This window comes from Parasteatoda tepidariorum, chromosome 5 (genome assembly GCF_043381705.1).
Source record: "Parasteatoda tepidariorum isolate YZ-2023 chromosome 5, CAS_Ptep_4.0, whole genome shotgun sequence".
NCBI lineage: Eukaryota > Metazoa > Arthropoda > Arachnida > Araneae > Theridiidae > Parasteatoda > Parasteatoda tepidariorum.
In genome coordinates this window covers 52,699,274-52,714,847 of record NC_092208.1, presented here as the reverse complement: position 1 = coordinate 52,714,847, position 15,574 = coordinate 52,699,274, and the positions used below count along the sequence as shown (strand labels likewise).

General features: G+C 29.2%; 1 protein-coding gene across 1 annotated transcript in view; it reads right to left on the bottom strand.

Moving 5' to 3' along the window:
* Nucleotides 1-8,322: 8,322 nt before the first annotated feature.
* LOC107449137 (alpha-mannosidase 2C1) overlaps nucleotides 8,323-15,574 on the bottom strand; it is a 27,659-nt gene continuing 20,407 nt past the window's right edge. Inside the window, exons 14-17 of the mRNA XM_016064579.3 lie at nucleotides 14,899-15,009; nucleotides 12,439-12,628; nucleotides 10,962-11,125; nucleotides 8,323-9,651 (exon numbers count right to left, since the gene is read on the bottom strand). Coding sequence (XP_015920065.1) covers nucleotides 9,385-9,651; nucleotides 10,962-11,125; nucleotides 12,439-12,628; nucleotides 14,899-15,009 — 732 coding nt within the window. The 3' untranslated portion in view covers nucleotides 8,323-9,384. The remainder of the gene's footprint in view (nucleotides 9,652-10,961; nucleotides 11,126-12,438; nucleotides 12,629-14,898; nucleotides 15,010-15,574) is intronic.

Genomic DNA, 15,574 nt, shown 5'->3' with positions numbered 1-15,574 from the left:
AAAGTAAACATATAAATAAACAGAAATGTCAAAACTATTTCACTACAGTAATCATAAAATTAAATAATAGTAGTGAAATACATTCAAAACAGATTATTAAAAATAAAATATTCTATTTAATTTCTTAAAAATACTTAAAATTTCAATCTCTTATTTGATATGTATATAGAGACGGATATCAAATTTAAAGATTAAATAAAAGATTAAGTTTAATCATCAAAAGAAAATATTTAACAAAGCACCCACTTACACATCATAAAACAGTTTATGCAGTCATTTGTATAATACACTTTTGTCACATAATGCACAACACCTCATTTATTTCAATGAATACAAAACCTTTAAATATATGAACATCAGATGGCACAATTCTGTACCATTTCAAAACTTATACAGTCATCATTTGAATCCCTAGAAAATTTTATTGTAGGCTATTTCATGAATATTTAATGAAAATTTTAGCTTTCTTAGACATTTTGTTAAGATTTAATATTTTTAACTACTTAATTCAAGGAAATGGTACATTTCTGTACCAAACAGTATTATTTCAAAACTTAAGAATTAGTAATGTACCAGTATTACATTTAAATAATTTTAATTATTTTTTAACCCTTTCACAATTAGTCTACAACTTAGTGGAGGCACAATGCGAATGGCGTCCTGCTCCAGAAACTGGCTTTCTAACACACTCTAGTATGCTTGGCAGAGAAAATTTTGCTTAACACATTGACTGTCGTGTCTCCTACATATGCCNTCAAATAATTTTAATTATGTTTTAACCCTTTAACAATTAGTCTAGAACTTAGTGGAGGCACAATGCGAATGGCGTCCTGCTCCAGAAACTGGCTTTCTAACACATTCTAGTATGCTTGGCAGAGAAAATTTTGCTTAACACATTGACTGCCGTGTCTCCTACATATGGGTGACAGCAAAGTTTCTGATCGGGCCGCATCATCCGTATAGGGGTAACGCTTACTTCACTATGTGCGAAGGATACTCGTATCCATTTTATTTCTTTTTTTTTTAATGACCGCCGTGGAGCAGCCGACCCAACTTTTGGGTTTACGACTACTAATGCTCAACGCCGTAGCCTTGTAATTTTGAGCCAATCCAGAAGACAAGGAAACTTCTGGATCAGTATCCCCAGAGGTATTGATATGTTATGGGAACATGGAGGACTTTGAGAATCGACAGATTTAACGTGCATCAGTCACCATTTACTACACGGGGAGTCTTCGACCTGCGGGGACCGAAACCACGAATTCTTGGACATGGGCCCGGCACCCCACCGACCAGGCTATCCCGGCCTAGTAGCGACAAGCTCGTATCTATTTGAAAATATATTTTGTAGGAAGTAACAAAACTGTTGAATTGTTTTCAGAGTAATATGAAAATAGATTATTAGGAAAATTATTGTAAGCCTTATGAAAGCTTTCTTGTTTACTGCTACTTAATTCACAAAGAAATAAGTTTTTCATTTTTCTTTTCGACTTTTCAATGAATTAGTGTAAAGTTATACCCTTCTTTACTCGGCAAAGATTCAAACTGATCGTGTAAATAGACGAGATGAGAAACAGACGCGAAGTAACGGGCGCAAGTAAATAGACCGAATATCATGGGAAGAAACGTAACGAGAGATTATTCTTGCAACCACCAGCGATTCGCATTAATAAAATATCGATGGGAGTACCTAGCAGAATATGCTTCGTACGGCGTTACTCGTGGCCTGAAAGAGATTTCCCTGTAAACTTGCAAAGCAGTCAACGTGTTAAACAGGTACAAATAGCAAAGGGTTAATTTAAAATATATGGTAAATTTTAAATAAGGAAGTATTGCAGTGGAATAATTTCTATAAAAATTTCAGTAGCTCAAATTACAATATTCGTCACAAAAATTATTGACTAAATACAAGAATCTTTATTAGATAATTCGATTAATTTTGCAGAAAATATGTCTATGGATATTTCTGTGCCATCTGTCGTTCTAGGTTGAAAAAAGTTCTAATTCATCATTTTTAATGATAAGAATCATTAAAGGATGATTGTTTAGAAATTTTAAGGCAGCTAAAATTCCAGCTTTCTGAATAGCAAAATCTGTCTTAGAAATAATTTCTATACAATAAAGAAATGACTATTTAGAAAACGTTTAATTCTAACTAACGCAAAAAGTATTTTTACCATAACTTATTCTTTAGCATAAAATTTGAAATAAAAGACAGTTCAATTATTAAGAAAAGAAACTTTTGGAAAATTGTATACCCCCTTACCCTTGTCAGAAGATATAAATACCTTACTCCTGTGAACTGAAATTTTTAATTACTTAAAATTAAAATAGCATTTTTTTCAAAATTTTTTTTTTTTTTTTTTTTTTTTTGCCAAAAAAAAAAAAAAAAGATTTCCACATGAATTCGACAAAAAACATGAATACAAACACTAAATCAGAAAGAAAATTCATTTCTCCATTTCCAAAAATTTATTTTAACCATCTCTTTATCAATTGTTTTTTCTTTAAACGACTCTTTATTCAAAATTTTTATTAATTCATTAGCCAACATTTGTGTTCATATAACCTCTTCAAAGAATCACTTCAAAAGTATCTTCATCATGACTATCCAGATTAACACAAATTTTTGCACTTATTTTCTCACTTCTTCAAAAAATGAATCATAAATGAATAAATCAAGAAAAAAAAACAAGCTCAACTAGCAGCTAGAATGCCAACTTCTAATTTTACAAGGAAGTAGCAAACCTCCATATCAAAACTCACACAAAATATTTTTATAAAATATATGCAGAAATGATGTGGCATCATTAAGTACTATATATTCTTATATATTGAAAATTGATATAACCATCAAAGTAATTAGGTAGCTAAGACTATCTACAGGTTATAAAAATCTCCCCTTTTTCATAAAAAAAAATTAATTAGGTTTGGACTCAACAATAAGCTATTTATGTGGAAAGAGAATAAAATCTTCAAATCTATTCTCCAAATCGACATTTATATAATATGTAAATGAAAAAATTATTTTAATATTAAAAGAAAAAAAACAATAAGGTTATAATTAAATTTTTTGTTGGAAATATTCATTTATTTATTTTCATATACACTGCTCAAAAAAATTAGGGGAGCAAATGGTTTTAATGAAATTACACAAATATTTGCACCGATAAGTAACAGAAAAGTAGTCATTTATAATGTAAGACCAAGTAGGAAAAAGAAGAAGAAAACTTCATATGCAAATAAAAGTTCATGACGTCACAAACCAGAAAAGAAGATAAGAGCAGAAATCGGGATGTAGCAGAGACGTCTGTTTCACTGCCGTTACTCAGAAAGTTGATTTCTCAGATTATTGTTTTCGAGAAAGGGTGACATGAAAATGTCTCAACAGCGTGATTTACCTGAATCCATTGCATGGCGCATCATCGGCAGACTGGAATCCGGGCAAACACAACGCAGTGTGGCAGATGCTGTTGGAGTCAGCAGAAGTGTTGCTGCAAGGCTGTGGAATCGATTCTAAGAGACTGAAAATGTGAGTCGTCCGCCTGGGCAAGGTCGGCCACGTGCACCAACTGCAGCTGATGACCGGTATATACAGTTAACAGCTCGTCGTAACAGAACAGACAATGCTACTCAGCTGCAAAGACAGTTTCTCGTGGCAACAGGACGAAGTTTCCACTCAAACAATACGGAATAGGCTCCATCAGGGAGGTCTCTATGCTCGTAGGCCCATGGTCTGCATTCCATTGACCTGAAGCCACCGTGTGGCTCGCAGAAGATGAGCTGCTGAACATCAAGATTGTGAGCAACAGGATTGGAGCCACGTATTGTTTACAGACGAGTCTCGATTCAGTCAGGAGAGTGACACCCGACGTGTTTTGGTGTAGAGGGAAAGGGGCACTCGAAATAACCACACTTTCATTCATGAAAGGTCACACTACAGACGAGCTGGTTGGATGGTGTGGGGTGGAATAAGCATAGGTGGACGTACGGACCTGCATATCATTCGGAACGGTACTTTGACAGCCCGCAGATATGCAGACGAGATATTGAGACCACATGTCATACCCTACGCAGCAGCCATTGGAGATTCCTTTGTTTTACAAGATGATAATGCAAGACCACATACAGCTCGTTTTGTGGAGAACATGCTGGAAGCTGAAACAATACAGCATATGGAATGATCAGCGTGCTCTCCTGACCTGAATCCATGTTTGGGGCATGCTCGGGCGACGCATTGCTGCGAGACCAAGGCCTCAATTAACTCTCCGTGACTTGGAGATTGCCCTTCTTGAGAAGTGAAACTGTATTCCCCAAACTCTCATCGATACCATCATCGCATCCATGGGAAGCAGGTGTGCAGCAGTCTCAGCTGTTCGAGGAGACCACACGCCTTATTAACAGTACTGCATCATTTCCAAACGTTACTTTTTTATCGTTTACATGTAAACCAATTGTTGCCTTAAATCGGCTATTTGTTTTTTTCTATAGTTTCCATGAATTTAAGCTTAATTCCATATGTTTTTACGTCTTTTTTTCTGTTTTGCGCATTGATACGTATGCGCTATCCATTTCATGCAGCTCTGTGGATGTCTAGCACGATTTTCTTACTTTCTTTGCTTGCTCCCCTAATTTTTTTGAGCAGTGTATTATTAAAAAAATCAAGATTTTAAATTTTAACATTTTTCTTAACTTCAAAAAATCAAACTACCCTGATTTAACAAACATGGGTTAAAATTGTTTTCATAAAACAAATTAAAATTTTAATTCCTGCTTATTAATTTCCAGAAAATGCCTATTTTACAAAGTTTCCAGCTTAACTAAAAAGACTATGTTCAACTACCCCACCTATGAAATACTAAAAGAGATAAGTACCCTAATTCCCTGTGTATTATCCGCAGTGGTGTTGAGAAGTGCAACCCCTGGTGGGCTAGAAAATTTTTTCAGTGAGCACCCTGCATTGTTGTATAATCTGTAGATTACAGGGTGGTTCGTTTAGTACAGGAGAAATAATTAATTATAAAGCCACTCCCACTACAGGGTAGCTAGTAAATACTGTAATACTCCAAAAATTAGGAATTAATTTTAATCGTTTTGTAAAACAATTGTTCTCTCACTATTCCTGTGAGTGGCACTTTCTACAAGTGCAGACGATTTTTGCTTAAAGCAAAATATTTAAAATCAGTTTAAAGATGAAATCGTAAAGGTTGATAGTTAAACAGCTTTTTGATCACGGATTTCTTGCAGGTAGAATCTTTAAGCAATTAAAATATCTTAGGTTCAATAGAACATTTGTATACAAAACCATAAATCATTTAGTGGATTGTAATAGCTGTAGGGATAGACTCAGGTCTGGCCATCCATGTACAGTTCATACAAATGAGCGCATTAAGAGAATTTGTGAAAAGATACGAAGAAATCCACAACGTTCTGCTAATAATATGACTGTAGAAGAAAAAGAGAGTCCGAGAACTAAGCAAGCTATAAAAAATTAAGACTTGAGTATTCGCCCTCATCGAAAATAAAAGTTCAATGCTTGAGAGCTACACAAAAATTAAAAAAATTACAAAGATGTAAATTAGTGATGTAGCAAAATTTTGACAGAATAATCATTTGCATGAATGGGACGAATTACCTTTTAAAATGATTCATGCTGCCATCGGACAATGGCATAAGAGATTATCTTTAGTAATCGATAAAGATATAGTCAAATGGAATAAAAGTTTTTAAGGTAAATTTTTATTTATAGTGTTCATCCTACTTATGTATTTATCATTTTTTATTTAATATCTGTAACAATATTTTGTAGCCATCCTGTGGTAGAACTTATGTCATATATGAGTTAATGGGAATCAGCATGAAAAGGGTACACAATCATTTTTAAGGGCCATTAAGGGATCACTGGGTCATTCGCACTATATGCATAAAAATCCCAGCAGTACTCGAATTGGGAAGAATCAGAATCTCTGAATTCGAGTGCATGAAGTTTTGCATCCAATGTAAATGGTACCTTGCACTTTTTTAGCTGACAAAGGCAATAGGAAATTTGTGATTTCTGATGTCCAAAAAATAATTTGTTTTTTAACATGCAGTCCATCGCAAGAAATTATGGTTATTTTCAAAATAAACAAATATACAATATAAGTAGCAGATGCGATAAAAATCATTGCTTCAATCAACTAGCATTTATTAACCTTTCACTTACGGCTAGTACAACAAGTGGATCTAAATAACAAGTTGCACTATGCAAGTGCAATAAGCAAAGGGTTAAGCATACAATAAAAGCATTCAATATAAAAATATATGATTACTGCAGGCAAGACAAAACACTGCAAAATTTGTTTTCTGAAAAATCATTATTGCATATGAATAAAGGAACTTATTATATTTTATAAAAATTTAGAGCTTTGCCAACTACTTAAGTTTAGAGCAAGTTAAAATATTTTTTTAAAAAATGATGGGTAGATATTAGAATCAGTAGAAAGAATAATTAAAATAGAATTTTAAAAAACAAAAGTTACGAAAACAATGTTATGAAATTTGTTTTTTGAAAGTGTGGATCATTACAGTAGCATTTGAGTGCATGAAATTGAGTATTTCATTATATAAGTCATAGTTTAAAAAGTGCAATGTGATTTTCAATTTAAGCAATTGCATACAATTATTTTACAGCAGCATTATTAAAGTTGTTCATATAAATAAATGTTATATAAGTACTTGTAAGAATATTTTTAGCATATTCCTTTTTAGCATTAACAGCAATAACAGAATCAACTATTAATGTACTATAAAAAGTAATGATTAAGCTGTTATGGAAATATTTTATTGGATGACCAAATATGTAAGCCATTACCACAAAATAGGTAATGCATAATAACGTGTTTTATAGAATTTCTGGGACAATTTTTTTCATTATTAAGTATAAAATATTAAAGATCACATAATAATAATGATCTACAAAAAAAAATGAGTTATATTGGTCAGAGATAACAGGTGTTGTTTAAAGGTCTTTTAGAAAGGAAAATAATAAAAAGTTGCACTTTTAGTACCTTAAGCTAAATTTCCGTTTGCAATCTTATATACTACCCTGCTTAAAAAAAGGGATTAAAATTTAATAGTAATAATCTTTTTTTTTTCTTTTTTTTTGAAAAAAAAAAATAATCACCAACATGAGAAGACTTCCCCACACAAAGAAGCAATTTCTAGGCACTGACAGAGTAACTTTAAAATTTTACAAAAATCAGAACAAATATAGTTCTTATTTTTAAAAGGCCGAATCTTCATATTATCATTATGCGCCAATGTCTATATTTTGCTTAATATTGTATATGTCCAGTGGGCAGTTGTTGCAGTTACTCATTTTTAATTATTAAAAAACTATTGATATTAATAATGTAAAGTAGGTATTAATAATGTAATTTTTTTAAAGCATTTCTCAAAATATGGTAAACATTTCAGGATTCATTCATAAAATGAAGATCAATTTTAAAAACAAGCGTGAAATAAAAGTTTCGGAATATTATAAAATAATCATAATAATTCCATATTTGTTAAACGATAATAAAATGTGCATGAAGTGCATATTTACGATCAGACAAAGTTGCGATCAGTTGGTGACTGGCTGACAATTTTTTAGAAGCCACTTTTTATATTCGGATGTCCTGTGACAATTGCTTACAGTTAATTTTACCCTTGTGTCACTTAAAAAAAATTTTTTTTAGTCATACTCATCATTGGACCTTTTATGGTCATTAACATTATATTTACCAATAAATTTAAATGTACATGATAAAAGTTTCAGAAATCCATGACGAGCCATGATATTTTGAATAATAAATTTTGTAAGTTGACAAGATAAAGATCACAAAGTACTGAAACTGCATAAGATAGATATTCAAATTGCATGAGAAGAGTGCAAGGTAAGACATATAAAAAATTCTTCATTTTTGTACTCAAATTTTGTTCAAATATTTTTATCACAACACATTCTAAAAGATTATAACAAACTATCAATTAACAAAAAATTTAATTATTTAGTGATTAAAGTTATATAAGAATTATTTATAATGTAAATTAGCTTACAATATTTACAAGATTTCTCTAACAAATACGTTAAAAAATTCCATAAGTTAAAAAACAATTTTAAAATGATTTATTTAACCCATTAATGCCTGTTACCTATTCTAAGATACAATTCTAAAACTACATCTTAAGCTCATGGAAAAAGCTTTTTGACATGAACTTTAACTTAATTATTTTTATAAATTCAATTGTTTGCAATTTTACAATTAATAGCAATAATCAATGTGGTCTTTTATTTAAAAAAAAAAATTGCATAACATTGCTAAATTTTTTGGGTGCTTTAACTTAAATATCAGACAAGTTTTTTTTTACAAGGTGCCCCTAATTTAATGCTAACTATCCTGAATCATAAATATAAAATTAACCACACAAATTTAAACTATACTTTAAGCACCATCAGACTTTCGCTAAAAAAGAAAATTTTTAAAAAAAACTAAATATTTAAAATGTCAAAAAGTGTCATTAGGTACATCATAAAATAATTTTTTTTAATTATATAATGAATACTAAAGTTGTCAACAATTTTGCTTCGTACGAGTATTTTGCTATAATTTTCTTATTTTTATTACTTGCATTTTCTAATATCTAATACAGAAATATTCTTTTTTATCAAATACCTAAGGAAACAAATTTGATTAAATGCGTTTGACTTAATACATATCAATTTAATCAAATTCGAAAAAATTTATTTGGTTATAAGGAAGGATTAGAGTGGATTGCGTAATAATTGCGCAAGACAGTGTTTAATTAAGTGCTTAAAATTTTATGTCTTGAAAAAAAAAACTTTTTTTCTTTAGAAATTAAATATTCTCTTGACATCATATTTTTAGTGGTTAACCCAATAATTTAACAGCATTAAATATTAGTAGTAAAATATTATTGAAACAATGTTACACAGGCATTAATGGGTTTTTATGAAGTTAAAATAGATTAAAATGTGTTTATATTGTATGTGAAAGTATTAAAATTCAACATAAATAAAATTTATTTTCAAAAATAACAATTTTAGGAAAAATATGCATACTAAATGTAGTGATAAAATTTATTAAAATTATAACAAAAAATATAGAAAAATAAATTACAGAATTTCACATCAACTACTGAATTTTAAATAAATAAGAAAATGTATATCTAATTAAACAAATATAAAATTTTCTGTACTTTGATATAACAATTGAAAAATTGGTGCTTGTATAGGTATAATAAATGCTCTTATGGCACAAAGTAATACTATCTTTTCTGAATCAACATGAGTATATAAAAAAAATAAAATATACAAATCTCCAAAATTTTAAAAACATACTAGATTTCAATGTACAGTAAAACTGAAATTATTTGGAAGGGAGAAAATGTGAGTTCTAAATTGTTACCCTTCCACTTCACTTTTTGCTGTGCTGATTCTGTCACATCTTCAAGAGCATTGCACAATACAGCTTTATGGATAGGAAGACAACTTTTTAAATTGACATGAACTCTCCCTCCAAAGGATTCATACATTCTAACTACTAAGCAGTCATCACGATCCTCAGCCTTTTTGACAGCTTCGATAATAATCGCTGGATCACTAACCTAAAACAGACAATATTTTATAATAAAAAAAATCTAATTTTAAATTAGGTTCATTTAAAATGAAATATAGACAAGCTTGTTTATCAGGAGCCCTAGTTTATTTCCGAACCTCTTAAAATTATTTTATGCAGTTGTGTGAAAAATCTTTTGATCGTTGATGAAAATTTTATTACCTTCAAAAAGATTTAACTACACAGCTTTAAGTTCAATTCCGGAAATATAGTAAGATAAACCATTTTTTTTAACAGCAGTCACTGAACTTGTTCTTTACTTCGGAAGATACTGGAACTCATTTAACATAACTGTTAAACTAAGTCACAGAGACAAGCCACATTACCATATCTGTCTAAAAAGTGGGCCACATTCACATAACAGAGGACAATATCCATGCCCTGACCATTACAACAATCATTGGCTATGCAGTCAAACACACCGACCGCTCAACAACCTGGACTACAGATTAACAATAATCAGTTCTTAATATGTTTTGTCTTGAATCACACAATTGCAATAACGATCAGAAGCTGTTGCTGGTCAAACCATGGGTCAACCTATGCGCATGTTCCCGAATAAATATTTGTAAAACTTAGAATCTGACAGTAGTGAGGAATAAACAAATAAACCGTTGCCAACCTTATTCAAAGACAAGGAGTTTCCTGAAATCTATAAGTGTTAGTAAAATTGTATTTCATTATACGCACACATTAAACAATCAATGTGGTTCAATGACAAAAATAAAACTCTGACATTATTCCAACCAATGTAAATAATAATTCAGATTTAATGAATGATTTACTATGTCCCCTTTTTCTTATTATAAACAAATTCATCTAATCGAGACAATTTTTATATTTTTTCGGGAATGAACAAAGATTTTGTGCATCTGTGCTGCCATAGAAGTAGAAGTATCCATTGATATTCCCATTAATGGATGAAAAATTATACATGTAAGATCTATTACTAATCTAAGTAAAGGCACACTTCAAAATGTATAACAGAGGGGGGGAAAGTGTTAACATAATTACATAATAATCTACTAAATCAAAAAAAGTTTCCATAAAGAACATCTTCCCCAAATTACATCAGTTGTCATAAGCAAGTAAAATCACAAAAACCAAATTATACAGAGGATAATAGTTCAATTTTTATCGGGTTTCACAGAAAAGTATCCACCTGATTCCATAAATTAAAGAATAGTCTTCTTTTGATGTTTCAAATATTTAAGTTAATAAGAAAAAAATCATATGCTCATAACAAAACCATAACATAATAAAATTGTAAGAATTTCAACTAAGCATAGATAGACTCACTTGAAACCAGCTTAAAGACTCATGCATTTCTAGAGGTAGAACACGATGAGCATTAGTTACATAATGACTAGCTCCTGGCTTGGCCAAATGACTTGTAGGGAAAATATGAAGAGGGTAGTTCAGTTGATAAGCTTGTTGAATAACACCAGACTGTTGAAATGTTTCTAGGGGGAGAAAAAAGACAATTGTCTGGTATCCAGTAAAAATATATCAAATACAAGTCAAAACCTAACTTGAAAAATAACTTTGATTTTACTTTTACTTATAGTATTTTGATTAACAAGTAAGGAATGAATACTGTGCATTGCATAATGTATGAAGTTGACAAGGTAAAGACTGGTGTAAAATTTAAATGCAGATTCATGTAACTTTATAAACAACTTATAGCCTTTACTGGAATAAAATTAATTTTGAAAAAGAGAACAAAATATAATTCTGAACTTTTTTTCCAGGAAAGATAATTTAACTTTATGAAACTTACAAAATTAAATTTGGACACTTACAAAGTTTCTTACAAAAAGTATACACTTCCCAGTTATGAAACAGAGAAGGTTAGTAGCAATTCAAATATAAATTTAAACCACTTCAAAAATGCACAAATAGGCTAATTATTACCTTCAATTAGTTTTTATTATGACAATTTAATGATATTGCCAGAATTATAATCTAATCAAACAAACATTTTCACTGGACACTGTATTGGTAGCTTACTTAAAAAGTTGTAAAATATGGTCTATTTATTTAAATCAAAGTAATCAAATTTTCGAAAATACTTTTAAGCGTCCAAATAGAGAAAAGATACTTTTAGCTGTAAATGTAAAAAGAATGAATTCTAATAAAACAAATGAGATAAATCAATCAGGTCGCAAAATGAATTTATTCTGTCATCAGATTTAATAAAGCCACATGCTTTTGTAAACAGCTGTAATTTTGGAATTTCTTTAAGACTAATTAGAAAAATATGATGCATTTTCTAATTGGCTACACACTTTTAAGGCTTATTGCATGGAACCCACGTACTTTACAGCAATTAGAAAATGTGCCATTCGTAGCACAATTAGCCTGAGTAGGGAAAGCTTCATTTAAGGTTTGTTACAATAAACTTTAAAAAAATTCTAATGTTCTCTGTCTAATTTTAACCAAGTTCAATTAATATAGGCTTAATGTAATAAACCTTAAGAAAGCACAACAGACTTTAATGAAACCTTTTCCAATTAGCTTGGTGCATTATAAAATACTGGGGACAAATACAAAGATCAGAATTATTCAGGTAGATGACATAAATAATCAAATATTAAAAAAAGACAAAACATATGCTTTTTTTTTAAATATCGTCTTTCCTTGTTAATAATTTTTTCAAGATTATAAAAAAACTAGCTCTTCAATCTATATAAACATGCTATAACTTTCATCCATTTGATTTTTTTTAAAGAATCTAATTCTTATTAAAAAGATATGAGTAAAAGAATAAACTTACTTGAATGAGGCATGACAGCATAACTGATTATATGCTTGCCCATATCTGTTTTGGGATCAGGACATTTTGGTGATCGTAAAAGAGACAGAAACATTCTGTTCCCTCTCACTGAATGGCCATACTTGCTTTTATTTAAAATAGAAACTCCCCAATCATACTCAGATACATCAACCCATTTATGACCACACACCTAGAAATAGAATTGAATTTTTTAATACTTAAATTTTTTGTACATTTATTTATTAGTTAGTACTTTTCTGTAAAAAAAAAAAAAAAAAGATGCAAAGTTTTCAAAATAGTATACATTTTTAAATAATTGGTTTATGAGAAAATTATTTACATGTCTGTCATTAAATTGTACTGAAAAATCAGGTGGAATGGATCAAAATAAAAAATCTGAAACAAATATTTTGAAATTACGCTTTTACAGATGAATCTACAAATGAGACATTTATATTTAAAGATTTAGATTGGAAAAAAAAATTTTACTTTTTATAAGCTTTTATATTCAAAATTATTTATTTTTTACTGATTATTCCTGTGCAAAATTTTTTCAGGCTTTTTGCGGCAAAACTCTCTAGCACTAATATCTTTCTGCAAGACACTTTCAATAATAACAAATATGTATGCTACTAATTTAAGGTAACAAAAATGCTGTGTTTACAAAAACAAAAAAAAAACAATGTAATTTTTTTAATATGTTAACTGAATACGTAATATTTTTTTGATTCTAATGTTACGGGTGATATCCTCGCATTTTATTGGGGGGGATGCACTAATTATTTCCTTTATATCATTTTGAAAATTATCATCGCATTAAAAAAAAATGGCATGAAAATTATTATATAAATTGCAGTAATTACCGTAATATAGATCGAAATCGAATCTCAGAAAGGAGTTACTCAAATACATGTTTTGTTTCAATATTTAATTGTTGTAATAAATAATATCAAATAAAGAATAACGGGTTTTAAAAAATATGTGGAAATCAAAAGCAATAACTGCCAAAAAAATCTATGGATGCATTACCTTATAAAGTAAATTATCAAAGGCACGATTCGAATATCCCATATTGCCTGAAATATATTGGGATATCTAAATACTACGTAAAATCAATGTCAATAACTGCAGAAAATACAATAAAAATGGATTCACAATATCGGCATAAATTGAGTGCTTCAAAAAGTGATTATTTAAATGTGTGATTCAAATTTTATGTGTAAATTTCTGCAAAAAAGCAAACCGACATTTTTTACTTCAGAAAAGAAAAATCTTTCTGCCAGAACTCTGTAAAATTCTGTGACAATGTTGCCATGAATCTGCCACGGGGCTGATTATATAGTATTTTCCTCAAGCAATTGCATTTCTTTTTATTTTTAAAACAATCTTTTTAAATTTATTATTAAATATCTGAGACTAATTATATGAAAAGAAATATTGCAAGCAAACCTTCAAAACACATTTAAAAAGACTATGAAGTATGATCTTCTGAGATAAGTTAACCGTATTTACCATATTCAAGAAGTTGTATATAAAAATTGCATATACAAAAAATAGTCTAATTAAATATATTTTCCCATACGTTAAATTTGGAAATAAAAATTAAAATATGTATAGCTGTTTAATTATTTTCTCGATCAGTCATAAAAAGCATCTTCATCGAAAAAAATTAAAAGCCTTGTCAAACATACCTGAAAAAAATTACACGAAATTCAGGAATAATACTTTTAATTAAATAGTATTTTCTTCGCATAAAAGGACAGTTTCATAATTTTGGACTTAAAATTTTCAAATGTTAAAAATACATGTAACTTTAGAAGTAAAAAGGGTAGCAGTTATAATATTTTCTGTTAACATAATTCTTAGTCTTATATACTTACTCACTTTTATAAACTTTTTTAAGTTAATGAAAATTGGAGTAAGTATATAAAGCATAAAAAAATTATTTAATTAAATAATATTTAAATAATTAAAGTTTAAACAAATTGACTTTAAGAAAAAGAAGAGTTATACACATTTAAAGTCAGCATCATTATGTTTGTAATGATAGAATTATCATTAAATATATGTATAGCCTTAACTTTTCTTTTTAAACTTCGACAAATTAAGTCTTTAAAAAATGTTTGCTTCTCTTAAACAGCATTTGTTTGAAAGATTATTAAATGTCAGATCAATTGACAATTTTTATAAACTGATCACTGATCCAGCCAAATATTCACATATAAGAATTTATTTATTAACAATGGCATTTTGGTGTCATCTGGTGAGTAATATTTTAACTACAAATATAAAAATTAGCTGGAAGAATGAGAAAGTATTCACATTTAAAAAGTACTTATTATAGGAGATTCAATCAAAGATACAACAAATTATTTCACAAAATATTTTAAAATAAAAAAATAAAAATGTAGAACTTAATTATAAGTTTTATAAAGAGAGAGATAAAAAGAATCTACTTACCTCATATTTTGCCCAATCCCAAGAGGTGTTACTATGAGTAGGCCTTTGCAAGTTACCAAACTGTATTTCATAAGTAGCTTGTGGAGATAGCACATTGACTGGAAATTCCACCTATTTTGGAATTATATTACTCAACAAAATCACCAACTTTTAAACATAGTATATAAATTAAACTCAACTATATAAATGAGGCAGGCATTATAATTGGATATTTCATTAAGTAATATTTAAATATCGCAAATTTACGATGAATTTACTGATACGAATTGATTTAGGTACTGAAATATAAACATTAAATTGTATCGATATCTCAAGACACATTCAAAATTTGAATGAACTTTATATATTTGAATGAAAACTTTAAATAATATTGTAAAAGGAAAAAGAAGAAACTGCTCTGGTCAGTTCTGGGTTTTTAAAAATGAAGCTTTACAGAAAAGAAAAAGTTTTCATTGTTCAATATTGTTGTGTAATTTCTTTAATGTGAAATTTCACATTTTAATAATCAAAATTGGCTGTCTAGATCTTTGTGTTTATGCTATAAAATTTTTATATATCTATATATATATTTCTCTTACACTGTGACAAAAAAAAAGCCTCATTACAACTCCCCGAATGGCAACGCTAGAAAATCGACCAATGATTGCCACTAAAAATGTCACTACGTACTTTTTGA